We start from the raw sequence: 13560 nt of genomic DNA, 5'->3' as shown, positions 1-13560 counted from the left end.
ATAGAAAGAATCCGATCAAGACGATAATAAAAAAAATTGCAAATGGAGGTGATCATTCAAATCACTTATGATCAAATTGGATTGCAAGACAAGTTTGAAGACAAATATTCTCATTCTACGAAAAAGGAACAATCGCAATAATTTCCCGCAGGATATAATAAATGACATAAAAAAATCACACAAGTATAGAAAGTTTTAAATTAAAATGTCATAAACGGAATGTTATTAATTGAATAACGGAATGTTATTAATTGAATCATAAGAGAATCCGTAACAATTATAAACATCAAAATTAAAAAGATGAATCTGAGGATGGTCCTAAAAAAAATTTTGAAAGAAAGATAAGTAGTCATGAAAATTATTAGAAGAAAGCATTCGCGCGCGTGAGAACATCAAAAGAGATACATGTAGATCCGACAGGCAAAAATATAAACACATACCCGAAAAAACATTCAAAGCTTATGCATTCTGCAATGATGAGTCAAATGTTCGTAATCCCAAGGTGATTCTACCTGATCGATTCAGTTTTGTTTGCAAGAATGTCCAATATAGATGAAATAACATAGATTAGATATTTTTGTTTGAAATACACTTAAATAATGCATTTAATCATTCCTATTATCGTGCGATAAAGACACATCCCTATTGGCAATCACATGTTTAAATCTTAAAATAATATATTCCATAATCATTAGATCAGATTATTCTTCTTCGCAGTTAATTAATCAAAGTATTGTTTCGCATTTCCTCTAATTGTAAAAGTATTGCAATAAATGACCGTATTGTCAATGTTGATGAAAATATCGTACGTGATTATGAAAAAAAAACGGCAGATATTTTAATCAATCGTATTTGAATATGTATCTGACCTGCTTTAAAGGAATAATTGAAATATTCTTTGTTGTATTGGGTTGTCCGGAAAGTTCGATATTGAAGGAAAATTGAAACGCAGAAGATTTAAATTTTAGTATATACATTTATTAAATTATATAGGTTAATCGGCACGAACTTTCCGGACAATATAATTGCAAAGAGAAAGTACTAAGTACAGATTGATCCTTGTTTGGAAGAATTCATTTTTGAAGATTTGAAGAAGCCGTTAACAAAAAATGCGAGCAAATATATAATTAGTGATTGAATTATTCCTTTGATAATATTATTTAATATCACTTGATAATATTATTTATAATTGTCATCCAACTATCTTATTTAAAACACGTTTGTAATTACATAATTTGTAATTACTTAATGCTTATCGATTTTTACAAAGAAAATTCCATATTTTTAAGAAAAATAATCCTGATTATGATCAGGAAATGAAACATAATTTTTAAAAGTTATTATATCCACTCAAACTGAGAATTAGAATCTAACCAATAATCAGAATTCTTGATCACTTTCACTTTCTATCTAATTTCTAATTTGATTTTTATGTGGATTGTTCATTAATGTTAATTTTAATAATTCTTTTGGTGCAGCTTTATAGTTCTCTCTTTTGCATTTATATTTGCAGCGAAATAATCAAATAATACAACGTATAATGTTAGAAAAAATTACAATTAAAATGTATTCGATTACATATAATATTAAATATCAAACATTTGATAACAATGTGTAAACATATAGTATCTTTATTTTTAATAAAATTAATTAATTAAAAAGGATAAGGTCTCATAAATGCAGAATGAATACAAAATTTAGTTGCATTAAATGCCGACGTTAAAAATTGTGTTCACAAAATCTTTGTCGAATATTTATGCTTTTTATTTAATTTCAGAATAGTTTCTGCTTGAATTCAATTTTTATTTTACTATGTTACGTAATTTGTGTATTTAGCTAAAATGATATTTTTATCGTGCGATAAAGATGTACACAAATATCTATCCTCGAGCAATCGCACGTTCTAGTTGATAGTTGATTCTTCAATTATCAGATCATTTTTGCTGTTTCTTATTATCGAAATATTGTTTCTCGTTTCCTCTAAGAGTAGTTAATGCAATAAAGTGTCAGCGTTATCGATCATTAATGAAAGATATCGTATCGATTTGTACTGCTAGCCATAACTAAAAGAAATGACAAGTAATAATCAGTCGCATTTCAGCGTTAATCTAGTATACTTTAAAGTATACAAAACTTTCTCTCTGCTATACAATTGCGAACGAAAAACGTATTATGATCACATTAAAAGTATTGTTCGTTCTGTGCTCAGTCCATCCCCTCGTCAACGGGGTAGGTTTTCGAGGATTTACTTTTAAAGGTTTGGAGGAGCCAGAATTATTAACAAAAGATGCAAACAAGAATATAGTTGAAGGTTGGATTACTCAGCCTCTCGATCATTTCAATCATCGCGACAATCGCACTTGGTCGATGGTAATTATCATCGTTATTCAAAAAGCTTGTTTTACTTAAAATGTTAATTTTTTTAATTAACATTAATCGATTGCTGTATAGCGTTACAAAGAAAACTCTGGATTTCTGAAGAAAAATGGCCCTATCCTGATCATGATCGGCGGAGAATGGGAGATAACGAATGGATTTTTGCAAGGTGGACTAATGTACGAACTCGGCGTAAAATACCACGGTTTGATGTATTACACCGAACATCGGTTCTATGGACAGAGCAGACCAACGAAGTATGTAATCCGTAGCGCTTTCTCCATAGCAAAAAAGGTCATGGTAACATCACAGTAAATGTCATAGTGACGTGCGAATTTTGTCACAAGTGTAACGGTGACATCATAGCAGAGTCATAATGACGTGCAAATTTCTGCTTTGTTACATGTGAGATATCGTTATCATTATATGAAGCTGTAATAAAAATTGCACTTCATTGTGACATTCCCATGCTATAATATTCACAGATTAAGATAATAACGTAATATCACTGTGACTTTTTGATAATCTCACACATTTATCCGTGATTATAACAGGAAATGGAGGAGTTACTTTCCCATTACTTTTACAGTTACTTTTACTTTTTATAATAATTTAATAATGATATTGCAATTTTTATGACTGTAATGATGAACTAAATGCTGAGATTACACTAAGATTAGGAATTACGCGTTACTTATTGAAAAAAAGTAATAAATAACATTATAAATGATTATTAATTAAAAAGCGACAATTTAAAAATTGCGAGTTATTTTTTTCAGTAATGAATGGTCTCTCTAATTCTTTATAAGTGATTATTGACTATATTAAACTAAGAATCTTATATAAGACTATAAATGTGAGTACACAATTAAGAGGTAAATGCCTTTTAGCTGATGGATCTTAAGTGCTTGTAATAATTCTATGTAAATTTATATACTACGTACATATGTAGTTCTTCAAATTGTGGACTAAAATGACTTTTCGATCTTGAAAGACAAACTCCATTGAACAACTATTTATAATAGCAATATCGCAAGTTAAATTGACTATAGCAATTTAATAATTCGAAGCTCATAAGTATCTTAGAACGATCTTAATAATGCTGAATAATATATTATTGTAAAATCTGTAAACAATTTTATTGCGAAAAATATAACTATTCCAACTCTGGTGTTACATTGTCATCATAAAAAATTCACAACGTCATTATCAAATTGTTATTACTATTAATTGAGATAATTAAGTAATTAACGGCAATTACAGTAACTAGTTACTTCCATTTCCTAAATTATAATAAGTCTAGTTCTTTATCGTTATCGTCTCTATCATTTAAACTAACCGATCTTTTAAACTGATTGCACGATACAAATTTAGAGATATTAGCACGCAGAATTTACAATACTTAAATGCCGATCAGGCACTCGCCGATCTTGCTTATTTTATTGAAACGAAGAAAAAGGAAAAGAACTTAGAAAAGAGTATCGTAATAGTAGTTGGTGGCTCTTATGCTGGAAATATGGCGGCGTGGGCACGCCTCAAATATCCACATCTCATTCAAGTATTGTTTATATTATTTTCTTATTTATATTCTTATATCTTAAAGATGGAGAAGGATTGGTAAATTAGAGAAAAATATTTTTCACAGGGAGCCTTAGCCAGCAGTGCTCCGGTTCGGGCAAAGGCTGATTTTTATGGTAAATTATTTGATCGATAATCCCTAAAAATATTACTAAAATTATTTGATATTTCATAGAATATTTCGAGGTTGTGACAGATGCGCTCAGCAAATACAGTAAAAACTGCGTTGAATCTATTAAAACTGCATTCGCATCGGTAGAAGAATTATTAGCCATACGAACTGGTTCACATAAACTTAAACTTCTCTTCAAGTAAGCATGTAAACATGATTTGTAATTCACGTGCTATTTGTTAATACCTAATTTGTGCTCGGACAATAAGGTGAAGAGGAAAAATAATTTATAATAATCAGAAATTATAATTTTGTGTAATTATTATTAATTTTTTATTATTAATATCGAGTTTAGATTATGTCACGTGCCTGACGTAAGGTCTCCTAATGATCTTGGTTACTTCATGAATATGCTGTCAGAGGTACGTGAATAATTGAAGATATTGCTTTATCTGTTTCTATTAATTTTTATTTGAATTTTAGATATTTGCTGGAGTCGTTCAGTATAATAAAATCGAGAATAGTGAAACAGGAATCGCTGCATTGTGTAATAAAATGACAGCTAAGCATTTAGGTAGCCCCCTACAGAGACTCGCACGCATCTTTTCGAATCAGGAGAAATGTAATGATGTAAGTTATAATAATTTTCTAAAGACATATCGAGAAGTTTCATGGGACTCGCCGGCAGCCACGAGTATCAGTGAGTTGAAATAGCTAACAAAATAAATTGCACATCATATATGACACGTATTGTACAACAAGGGATGATGTTTATTGTACAGTGAGACAGTGGTATCATCAGACCTGTATGGAATATGGTTACTATCAAACGACAAACTCAAATAAATCAATCTTTGGAAAGCTGTTTCCCCTAAATTATTTTATCAATTTGTGTACCGATTTGTATGGCGATTAGTAAGTACTTAAAAAATAGCGACCTAATATTTTCCTTGCTCAAGTGTCATTTATTTCCATGTTCATAATTTGTACAAATATACGTGATATATGCCTATTATATGTCTTCATAATAGATTTCTTTAAATATCAAATAATTTATTATCGTACTTATAATTATTTAATTATAGTCGAATAAAATACTGAATTATTTTCAAAGTGAGAAAGCTAAACTCAATTTTAGTTATAATAAAAAGATACTGGATTCACATGTGAGAAGGACGAATATAATGTACGGAGGGAAATTACCGGATTTACGAAATGTCATTTTCACGAATGGAAATAGCGATCCATGGCATCCGTTATCGGTATTGCAAGATCTAAATGCCTTTTCACCCGCTATTGTCATTAATGGTAATTATGCAATTATACATATTGAGAAACATATTAGAACTCTTTTTTTTTTAATATAAGAAGATAATATAATAGTGGATTATTTTAAAGGATCATCACACTGTCGTGATATATATAGTGATGTAGCTACGGATCCGGACAATTTGAAAGCAGCTAGAGCAAAGATTCGTAAAATAATTGGCAAATGGATTTCCTCATAAAAGTTTCTGTCAAATATCTTACGAATATGCCAAAAATTAATGATGTTTTTCTGTTGTATTTTCTCTATTGCATTAATTGTAAAACCTGAATGAAAAGTTATGTACAATATCCGATATATAGTGCGATTCTAAATAATACACATCAGTTATATTATATTGCATATTATGCGATATACATAATACAAAAATAAAATTACGTTCTCTTGATACCAAGAGAGATACTAATCTAAAAATCTGTGCGATTTCCAAAATAAATCTATATCATGATCCCGTGCTGCTTATCTCTAAGTAGAAAATGTATTTATAAATAAAGAACATTTAAGATATTAATCGACTTCGAGCTTTCTAAAGGAGCCACTTATACCGCACATTGTAGTATCATTGGATCCCACACTGGAACAACCGAATCCTTGCTTTAATGCCGAGACCGCACCTTCTCGTGCTTTTTCCGAGTATAGCTCAAGACAGACATTCATCTTATCGTTGTTCAATAATGTTGGTTTTATTGCCAATAATTCTTTCCGCCATAGATCTACATTGAAAAGAGGATTTAATTACTTTTATTACCTTTTTCTACGATGAAACAAGAAACACGATGTATAATGCTTAAAGAGTACTATATGAAAATGAATTACCAATCATCTCTTTCATGGGGATAGTACCGCCGTACTCCTTAGGCAGCATAGTGACATCGAGCTTGTGATTAATAGCGTCCTCGAGACTCGTATAAATCTTCACGCGATTTCTGATCTTTTCGGAAATCAATGACATCCCGAAATCCAAGGCAAATTTTACTGAGGGATGTGAGTTGATCCCATAGACTTCTTTATGTCTCATCGGTACAGTGCGCTAAAAACGATCATTATTGTCATCGTTACCATTATTATTTTAGTATACACATTACACAATTTCTTCTTCAAAATTATAATAATCGCGTGAATAAACAACAAAAACAATTTTTTACCTCAAAACATTTTCTGCTTCAAAACATAGATGAAAGTACAAAAAGTAATTTTTTATATTGTCATTATACTCTATCATTTCAGTTAGAACTTTAATTTATATATATTCATATATTATATTATTTTGTTTAATATATTTATATAAATAGTTTAAAATATTAAAATCTGCATGCAAGCTATATACACATTCTCGACAAACATTTAATTTTATTAGATAAAGAACCACATTTACATTAAATTTTTATATAATTTTATCATTTCTATTTTATGCGTAATTACTGTTATAAACGTGAAATTTGAAATACGTAACAACATGGAATGCCGATTGTGAAGGAAAATTGAAACGCAGAAGATTTAAATTTTAGTATACATTTATTTATAAATTTAAATCTTTTGCGATACGAACTTTCCGGACAACCCAATATTTATAAGAAAGAATAATGACGTGGCGTGAATTTCTCGAATCGGTCATGATCAAATTTGTCTCTACGAAGATAAAATTTCTTCTATAATTATCAGTATTTACATTAATCAAAAACTATCTAAAAATATACAATTATTATAATTTCTTACAAAAAAATCAAATGTTGCTTAAAAAGAAACCATTTTTTTCTTCATTAAGGTCAATTATTTTGGACATGCTAAAGAAATTTGACTTTTTGTTTGGCATCGTTTTTAACATTCAAATCTATGTATAAAAAACACCTTATCTGGTTCAAAGTAATGTTTTTGTTGCAAACTAGTGAAAGCGAATAAAATTTGATTCCATTTGTAAACTTTTTTAATATTTTTTTAGAAGTCTTTTTCAAGAAAGTAAAGTATTTCTTAGTTAAACAATAAAATACTTATGCAAACGTATATTTCTATATTGATCTGTTAATATAACAGAAAAAAAAGACTATTTCAATAATTTGTAATTAGTAGAAATCCATTTATATTCTTCATAACTCAATTCTTCATACTTAATAAGCTTTATTCTATTCTTTTTAAATAGATTCTTAAAAACCTTTTAACTAGCTTTTAAGTCAATTTCGTAATAGATAAAAGATGTAAAACCGGTTTTTATGTCTTATGTTTTGAGAAATGTCATGAAATTTTATTACATGACATCTTTGTTGTTTCAAACAGCTAAATCGATTATATCTCAATGAAGAAAACAAAACATTTTTGCAGAAATCAAACATAATAGTCTTGTTAGTTAAATAAGATATATGTCAGAAATAAAAGAGACATAATTATCTAACATTATTTGTAAAAAAATATTATCCTAAGTAATTAAAGCAATGAAGCAAATAATGAAGAATTTTAGACAAAATTTAAAAATGGATTAAACTTTAAATGTCACAGAAAATTTACGCAAATATTTAAACGTCTATATTTAATTTAAAAACGTTTAAGTAAATTTACAATAATACTACTCCATTAGAAAAAAAACTTGCGAGTAAAAAAGAGAATTAAAAAATAATAAGTTTGGATTAATACTCCCCATTAAATTATTAAATTTATTGTCTATTTGATTTCATTCATTAAGCTTATTATGTCAATTTAATATATTTACGATTACATATATTTTATCTTACCTCGCCGTTTTTTACGATGCGCACTGCTTCTTTGGGAGTAAACAGTGTCAAATGAGGGAAACTAACACCAGCACCATCGGTGAAATGAACATAGCCACGCACTTGACTCTCCTCATCTTCCATTAACGTTTCGTAAGTGATAGCATGGATCTTGCACATGTCCACGTTCGTGTATTTGTGAGGATCAAATACGCCTTGGACGGAAATTACATATACGAACGATCAATAAACATGACGAAGAGAAATATAAAATTATTATGTATAAATTTTTATGCTGTGCACTTTTAAACTGTTTTTATAAAATAATTATGTAATAAATAGTATTTTATTGAAATAAACAAATTATATAACGGGAGAAATGCAAAATTCCGAATATTTTCAATATTTTATATCTTTATTTTACTTTACGTATTAAGTTTATATAATAACATTTATGTAATAAGCGTTCAAGCGTTCTATACATATAAAGTATAATATAAAGTGACAAACATATACCTGGTCTAGCGATTATAACACGACGACCTTTTGCATCACGGCCGGGTGCAGCAAAGAGATATCTAAAAGAAAAGATTGTAAAAGGACCCAGTAAATAAAAAAATCTAAATTAACATTTTGAAATATTGGCTGCGTTCAGCAAAGAAAACTAATCAGTTAGTGTTTAGTGAGCGCCATTAATTTTATATGAATTTTTTATGCATGTTCTTATATAACATTTTATAAATATTTTTTAAATATTAAAAATATGTTTTAATAATATTATTCCAAATAAATAAATTATAATATGTAATTATAATATGTATGTTATAATATGTAATACAAAATGTCGAGACAACATCGAACCAAATTATATTTTAAAAATTCTTAGACTCTCTTAATTAAACTAATAAATTAAGATAAGAGTGACATATATATTTTGAGAATCACACGCAGTTGGTGAACAAATTATCAAATGTAGATAATTATTTAATTTCCATTTCTTTTATTTCATACGTTTTTGCTCCACTATGGACAGCATCAGTAAATATCAAATTTTAATCTTAAGAATATTTCTTTACTTCATTCTACTTCATTCAGTTCGAACACATCACTGGTATAGATGAATGTATTTTCTTTACATTAAATGTACTATTCATTCCGGAATTGGATCAATTAAATAACTGCAATTTACAACTGCATAATTACATATAACAAATAATGAACGTTGAACAGAGTATATTTAAATTAGCGCACGTTAATTAGCTCCGATAGTCCCTCATATATATTTGAATTGTTATTCACACATTAGAGCTTATTTTAATACATTATTAAATTATTTATAAAATATATCATTCTAGTAACATTGTTAAAATTTTATTTATTGAAGAGTTCTATGATTAATAAAACAATATCATAAAATAATAGCATAAAAATACCCCAGTGATAGTAACTCCTCCATATTCGGTTCTGTGATATCCAATGTATGAAATGCTTGTTGATACACCTGACGAAGCAGCAGGTATCTTTCAGTAGCCTCCTGAGCCATTGGGACATTGAATTTCTTGCATCGCAAAAATCTTAGTAAAAATCGTGCATCTAATAAAAGATGATAAATTAACCACACGTTTTGTAACTATTGATATATATCAAGTTCGAGAATGCTTGTTAAAATATCTATAAAATTATACCCCTATAGACTTACAAAATCGTGGAGCAATTGTGGCCACTTACGAACTTATGTAATTCGTTATTATCAATGTAATTATATTTTTAATTGGATATTGAATATTTAATTAAATTTTTAATCAAATTACTGTGTTTTTTACAAGTTCTTTTTCCGTAAATTGAGGATAATTTATCTATTTTTTATTACGCTAATATTCACGTTGATTGCTATTTGATGATGTAGCCTCACCGAGACGACAATTTTGAATGCGCGGATTCATTTTGATCCAATTGCGCATCTGCTCGAGAGCCTGATCTCTGGTGTTTTTGTCCTCTCTGAGCTCCTCTTTCGCTATCTTCTGAGTTTCCATCGAGAGAGGGCACTCATAATTGTTCTCATCGGCTACCCATTCGACTGCTCCCATCTTGCTTTTGTTCGAAAGACGTTAGTGATTTATTTAGACTTACAGACACCTGAAAATATTGTTGATATTTTTATATATTCATAAAAAGTTTTAAGACTGTGATTTTTAGGTTTTATTTCTTTCATCATCGTATTTTTTTCGCAGTTCAAAAAAATAAAACAAATAACGTGAGAAAAATAAAAAAGATCTATTTAATTAAAAATATATAAAATTTTGAATTTTTGTTGTGTGGGTATGTTTGTCGTGTGCAAATTATATTTCCTAATAAAATACACGATTCCTCTTTCGGAATCGCGTTGAGCGTGTTATTACATATTTAGCAAGAGTTATTTATTCTTAGTTATTATCTTTCTGTAACAATTTCCAATTTAATTATGCAGCATATGCGCGATACAGCGTGTTTTCACTTTCTTTCAAATCGCCAGACGATACTATTTGGTGACCGGCTAACACAGTTTCTGTTCAATGGCGAAGGTGTCCGGAAGAAATGTGCTTGTCTCTTTCACTTCGTTGGAAAGGAGCAGATCGGTTGTGTCGTCAGCCAATTGGACGAGAAGTCTCGGACCTTTCGTCAGTTTATGACATAACGATTAGCATGGTACCATCGCGTTTGGGCCACGTGCTTAAGTCAGGGCGTTTGCATCGACCTGTTTCGCAATCACTTTCTCCGATTATGCAATTACCGGTTGTTCACCTATCTTTGTTCACCGAAACAAACTACGCGCGACACCCGTGGGAGATGTGTCATTACCATCTTATCATGTTAATGTTATTAATCCTGTTTCACAATTGCTGTTTCAAGCGTTATTGCGGATGGACAACCCCATTTTTCCCTTGCGACACAAAGTTGAAAAAGCTACTCAGGACACAATTATAATATAGATATAAATTTTAATAGAAAAGATTAAGATGATATCAAGCTGAAATTATTTTAAGAAAAATCAATGATTTAATACACTTTTGTGATGATTTTATATAAATTCTTGATATGTGTGTGACATAATTAAAATTTTTAATTAATTTTTTAAATAAAAAGCTTATTTTAAAGTCATTGTCATTTTAATAATTTATTTTAAAAATAGCATCAAATATATATATATATATATATATTGAATAATTATAATTTTAAAAATACCTTTTACTTGATATTATCTCAATTTTATTATGATTCTGTATTCTATCTGTACGGAAAAAAAATCTGACTGCATAAATTGAAAATCTCATAAATTTAATCAAAAGTTGAAAATTAAATAGTTAAATCTATTAAACATTCTAATCAAACATTCTATCGAGATATACCCAAAAATTCAGTTACAGTAATTAAAATTCTGATTGTGTAATCTATAAATGAATTTTATTTGTACTTTCCAGTAAATATCAATTAAAGTAACATAACATTAACATATTATCATCTCACATTCAACAATATAAATGTAATACAACACATGTATTACATATAACAGTTGCGTTGTTAAGCGTAAAATTTTATCTCAAGCAGAATAACAAATCACGATAACATCAAATGATGTTAAAATGATTGTTATTGATTGTAAGATGACTTCTATTAATCATTTTGCCATTAGATATCATTTTGCCATTAGATATCATTTTGATGTTATGATGACTTGTGTTCTGCTTGGGATATTATGTTTATTATTTTTAATTTGAGGGTCTTGTTAATGTAATCAAAATATTTTTTTCAGTGAAGAATAAGACATCTGTACAAAATTGGAACACTGTCTTTTTATGTAGCGCGAGAATCATTTCACAATAAATTAACTATTCACTTTCTCTTCTCTAAATTGTGTTTATTATTGAAAAAGATAGATTGCTTGTTTTCTTGTCTGGACACTCATTTCTACTTCTTCAACCATGGATCTCCGCATATTATAGAGCGAGGGTAATTAAGGTTGTATAACTTTGTTGCAATACTGCCTTTACGTATCGTAAGCGTAACCGGACCCACAAAAATAATGTAAAGCATACGTAACATCCGTAAAGTTATGTCACTTGTAGAACGGAGTCAAAGATAAAAAGATTTATCGGTAAGAGCACGTGATTGCATCTATAAGATACATGTCAGGTTTCAGGAGAATTATTAATAAAAAAAAAGAAGAGAAAAGTAGCTATCGTCGAATAATAAGGAACATTAGTGTATTAGTGTCAAGACACTACCATGTCTCTGAATACGTATCTTATGCTATATCGGTTTCGTATCCGTGTCCGTTTTACGGCGAAGAACGTAATCACGACACACGCACAAAGCATACTGTGATTATGATAGAGCCGGTTAAAGATATACTATCTTCTTCCGCGTAGAAAGTGCCACTTATCATGTATTACTCGCGAGCTTTCATCTCTCAAACGTTGTCGGTCGCGCACGTAAGAGCTTTTTTTTATATGAGATTAAGTTTATATGAGATTACGTCGATTACATCACGTCGATATCTATCCTTTCGTTTTTATATCGTTTTTATATCTACGAGAGGAGATTTTACCGCTTATTATTACAGCATGATGATCATGTAATATTATATGCTTACTTTCATATATTACGACGATTATGTCACGATTTTTACGATCAGTTGTAGTCCATCAAATAAGCAAGTTAAAGATGTCGCGCATCATCTTTGAACCCGAATTTTCTTTAAAATACTATTTTGCAGTCAAAAATGACGATTTGCGTTCCATATTCTCGACCTTTAGTTACATATCGGCCTTTATGACCAAGGATGAGACAAGCTACTCCGAAGATCATTGTGTCATTAAAATTCACGCAGCGTTAATCGATTCGACAAATTATTCTGACGAACGTGCTTGGAAAGCTTATCGCTGACGTCACAGACAATGTCATTATGTTGTCGCCGTATAATTATGAATTTCAACCCTTAACTGTGATGTAATTTGCGATTTAAATAGCTAAGAACGATTTAATTAATAAAATATTAATATTAATATTTCAAGCGTACAATTTATTAATTTTTCAATAAAAGAAAAACTCTAATTATCGAAATGATTTGCAATAACAAATTTGTGTGTGATTTAGTATGCATTAACTTTACGATACTCGCGTAATTCTTTTTAAAATAATTACTCATGATGAGGTATACTTTTCCAAATGCCTTGAACTCATCATCTGTCTTTATTTAACATTAAATGTTAAACAAGGATGATGAATCCGAAGCATCGGAAGCATCCGACGCGTCGCGACGTTTCCGAACGCAGCCATTATATCTTAATTTTTTTTAATAAATTGTGATGATTTAAATAAATTGTGATGAAATAAACGTTGATACCATACAGTGTATTTTTTAGATAAAGAAGAACTTCTTTAATTGTGAAATAGTACAGTACTCATTCAATAAATTTTACTTGGCA

At 29.3% G+C, this 13560-nt stretch overlaps 2 protein-coding genes across 2 annotated transcripts; one reads left to right on the top strand and one right to left on the bottom strand.

The window, feature by feature from the left end:
• Positions 1-2172: 2172 nt before the first annotated feature.
• Positions 2173-5574, top strand: LOC105621371 (putative serine protease K12H4.7). Its single transcript, XM_012202835.1, has 10 exons — positions 2173-2370; positions 2452-2633; positions 3751-3934; positions 4022-4070; positions 4130-4265; positions 4422-4488; positions 4550-4766; positions 4849-4981; positions 5205-5374; positions 5465-5574. Exons 1-10 carry the CDS (start codon positions 2173-2175, stop codon positions 5572-5574), a joined length of 1446 nt encoding a protein of 481 aa, XP_012058225.1.
• A 326-nt stretch (positions 5575-5900) lies between these two features.
• On the bottom strand, positions 5901-10182 carry LOC105621370 (clavesin-2-like). Its single transcript, XM_012202834.1, has 6 exons — positions 10008-10182; positions 9529-9688; positions 8612-8673; positions 8117-8310; positions 6210-6423; positions 5901-6106 (listed from the first exon to the last, which is right to left on the bottom strand). Exons 1-6 carry the CDS (start codon positions 10180-10182, stop codon positions 5901-5903), a joined length of 1011 nt encoding a protein of 336 aa, XP_012058224.1.
• Positions 10183-13560: the final 3378 nt, after the last annotated feature.

Source organism: Atta cephalotes, assembly GCF_000143395.1.
Source record: "Atta cephalotes unplaced genomic scaffold scaffold00033, whole genome shotgun sequence".
Lineage (NCBI taxonomy): Eukaryota > Metazoa > Arthropoda > Insecta > Hymenoptera > Formicidae > Atta > Atta cephalotes.
This window is presented reverse-complemented; position numbering and strand designations above follow the sequence as displayed.

Bases quoted from the DNA above. Each gene is read 5' to 3' on its own strand.
- LOC105621371 (XM_012202835.1), top strand. From the start codon at position 2,173: ATGATCACATTAAAAGTATTGTTCGTTCTGTGCTCAGTCCATCCCCTC. The intron at 2,634-3,750 runs GTATGTAATCCG...ATACAAATTTAG, and splicing joins GGACAGAGCAGACCAACGAA to AGATATTAGCACGCAGAATT. The intron at 4,266-4,421 runs GTAAGCATGTAA...TATCGAGTTTAG, and splicing joins AAACTTAAACTTCTCTTCAA to ATTATGTCACGTGCCTGACG.
- LOC105621370 (XM_012202834.1), bottom strand. From the start codon at position 10,182: ATGGGAGCAGTCGAATGGGTAGCCGATGAGAACAATTATGAGTGCCCT. The intron at 9,689-10,007 runs GTGAGGCTACAT...ATCTTTTATTAG, and splicing joins CATTCAAAATTGTCGTCTCG to ATGCACGATTTTTACTAAGA. The intron at 6,107-6,209 runs GTAATTCATTTT...TTTTCAATGTAG, and splicing joins CCCCATGAAAGAGATGATTG to ATCTATGGCGGAAAGAATTA.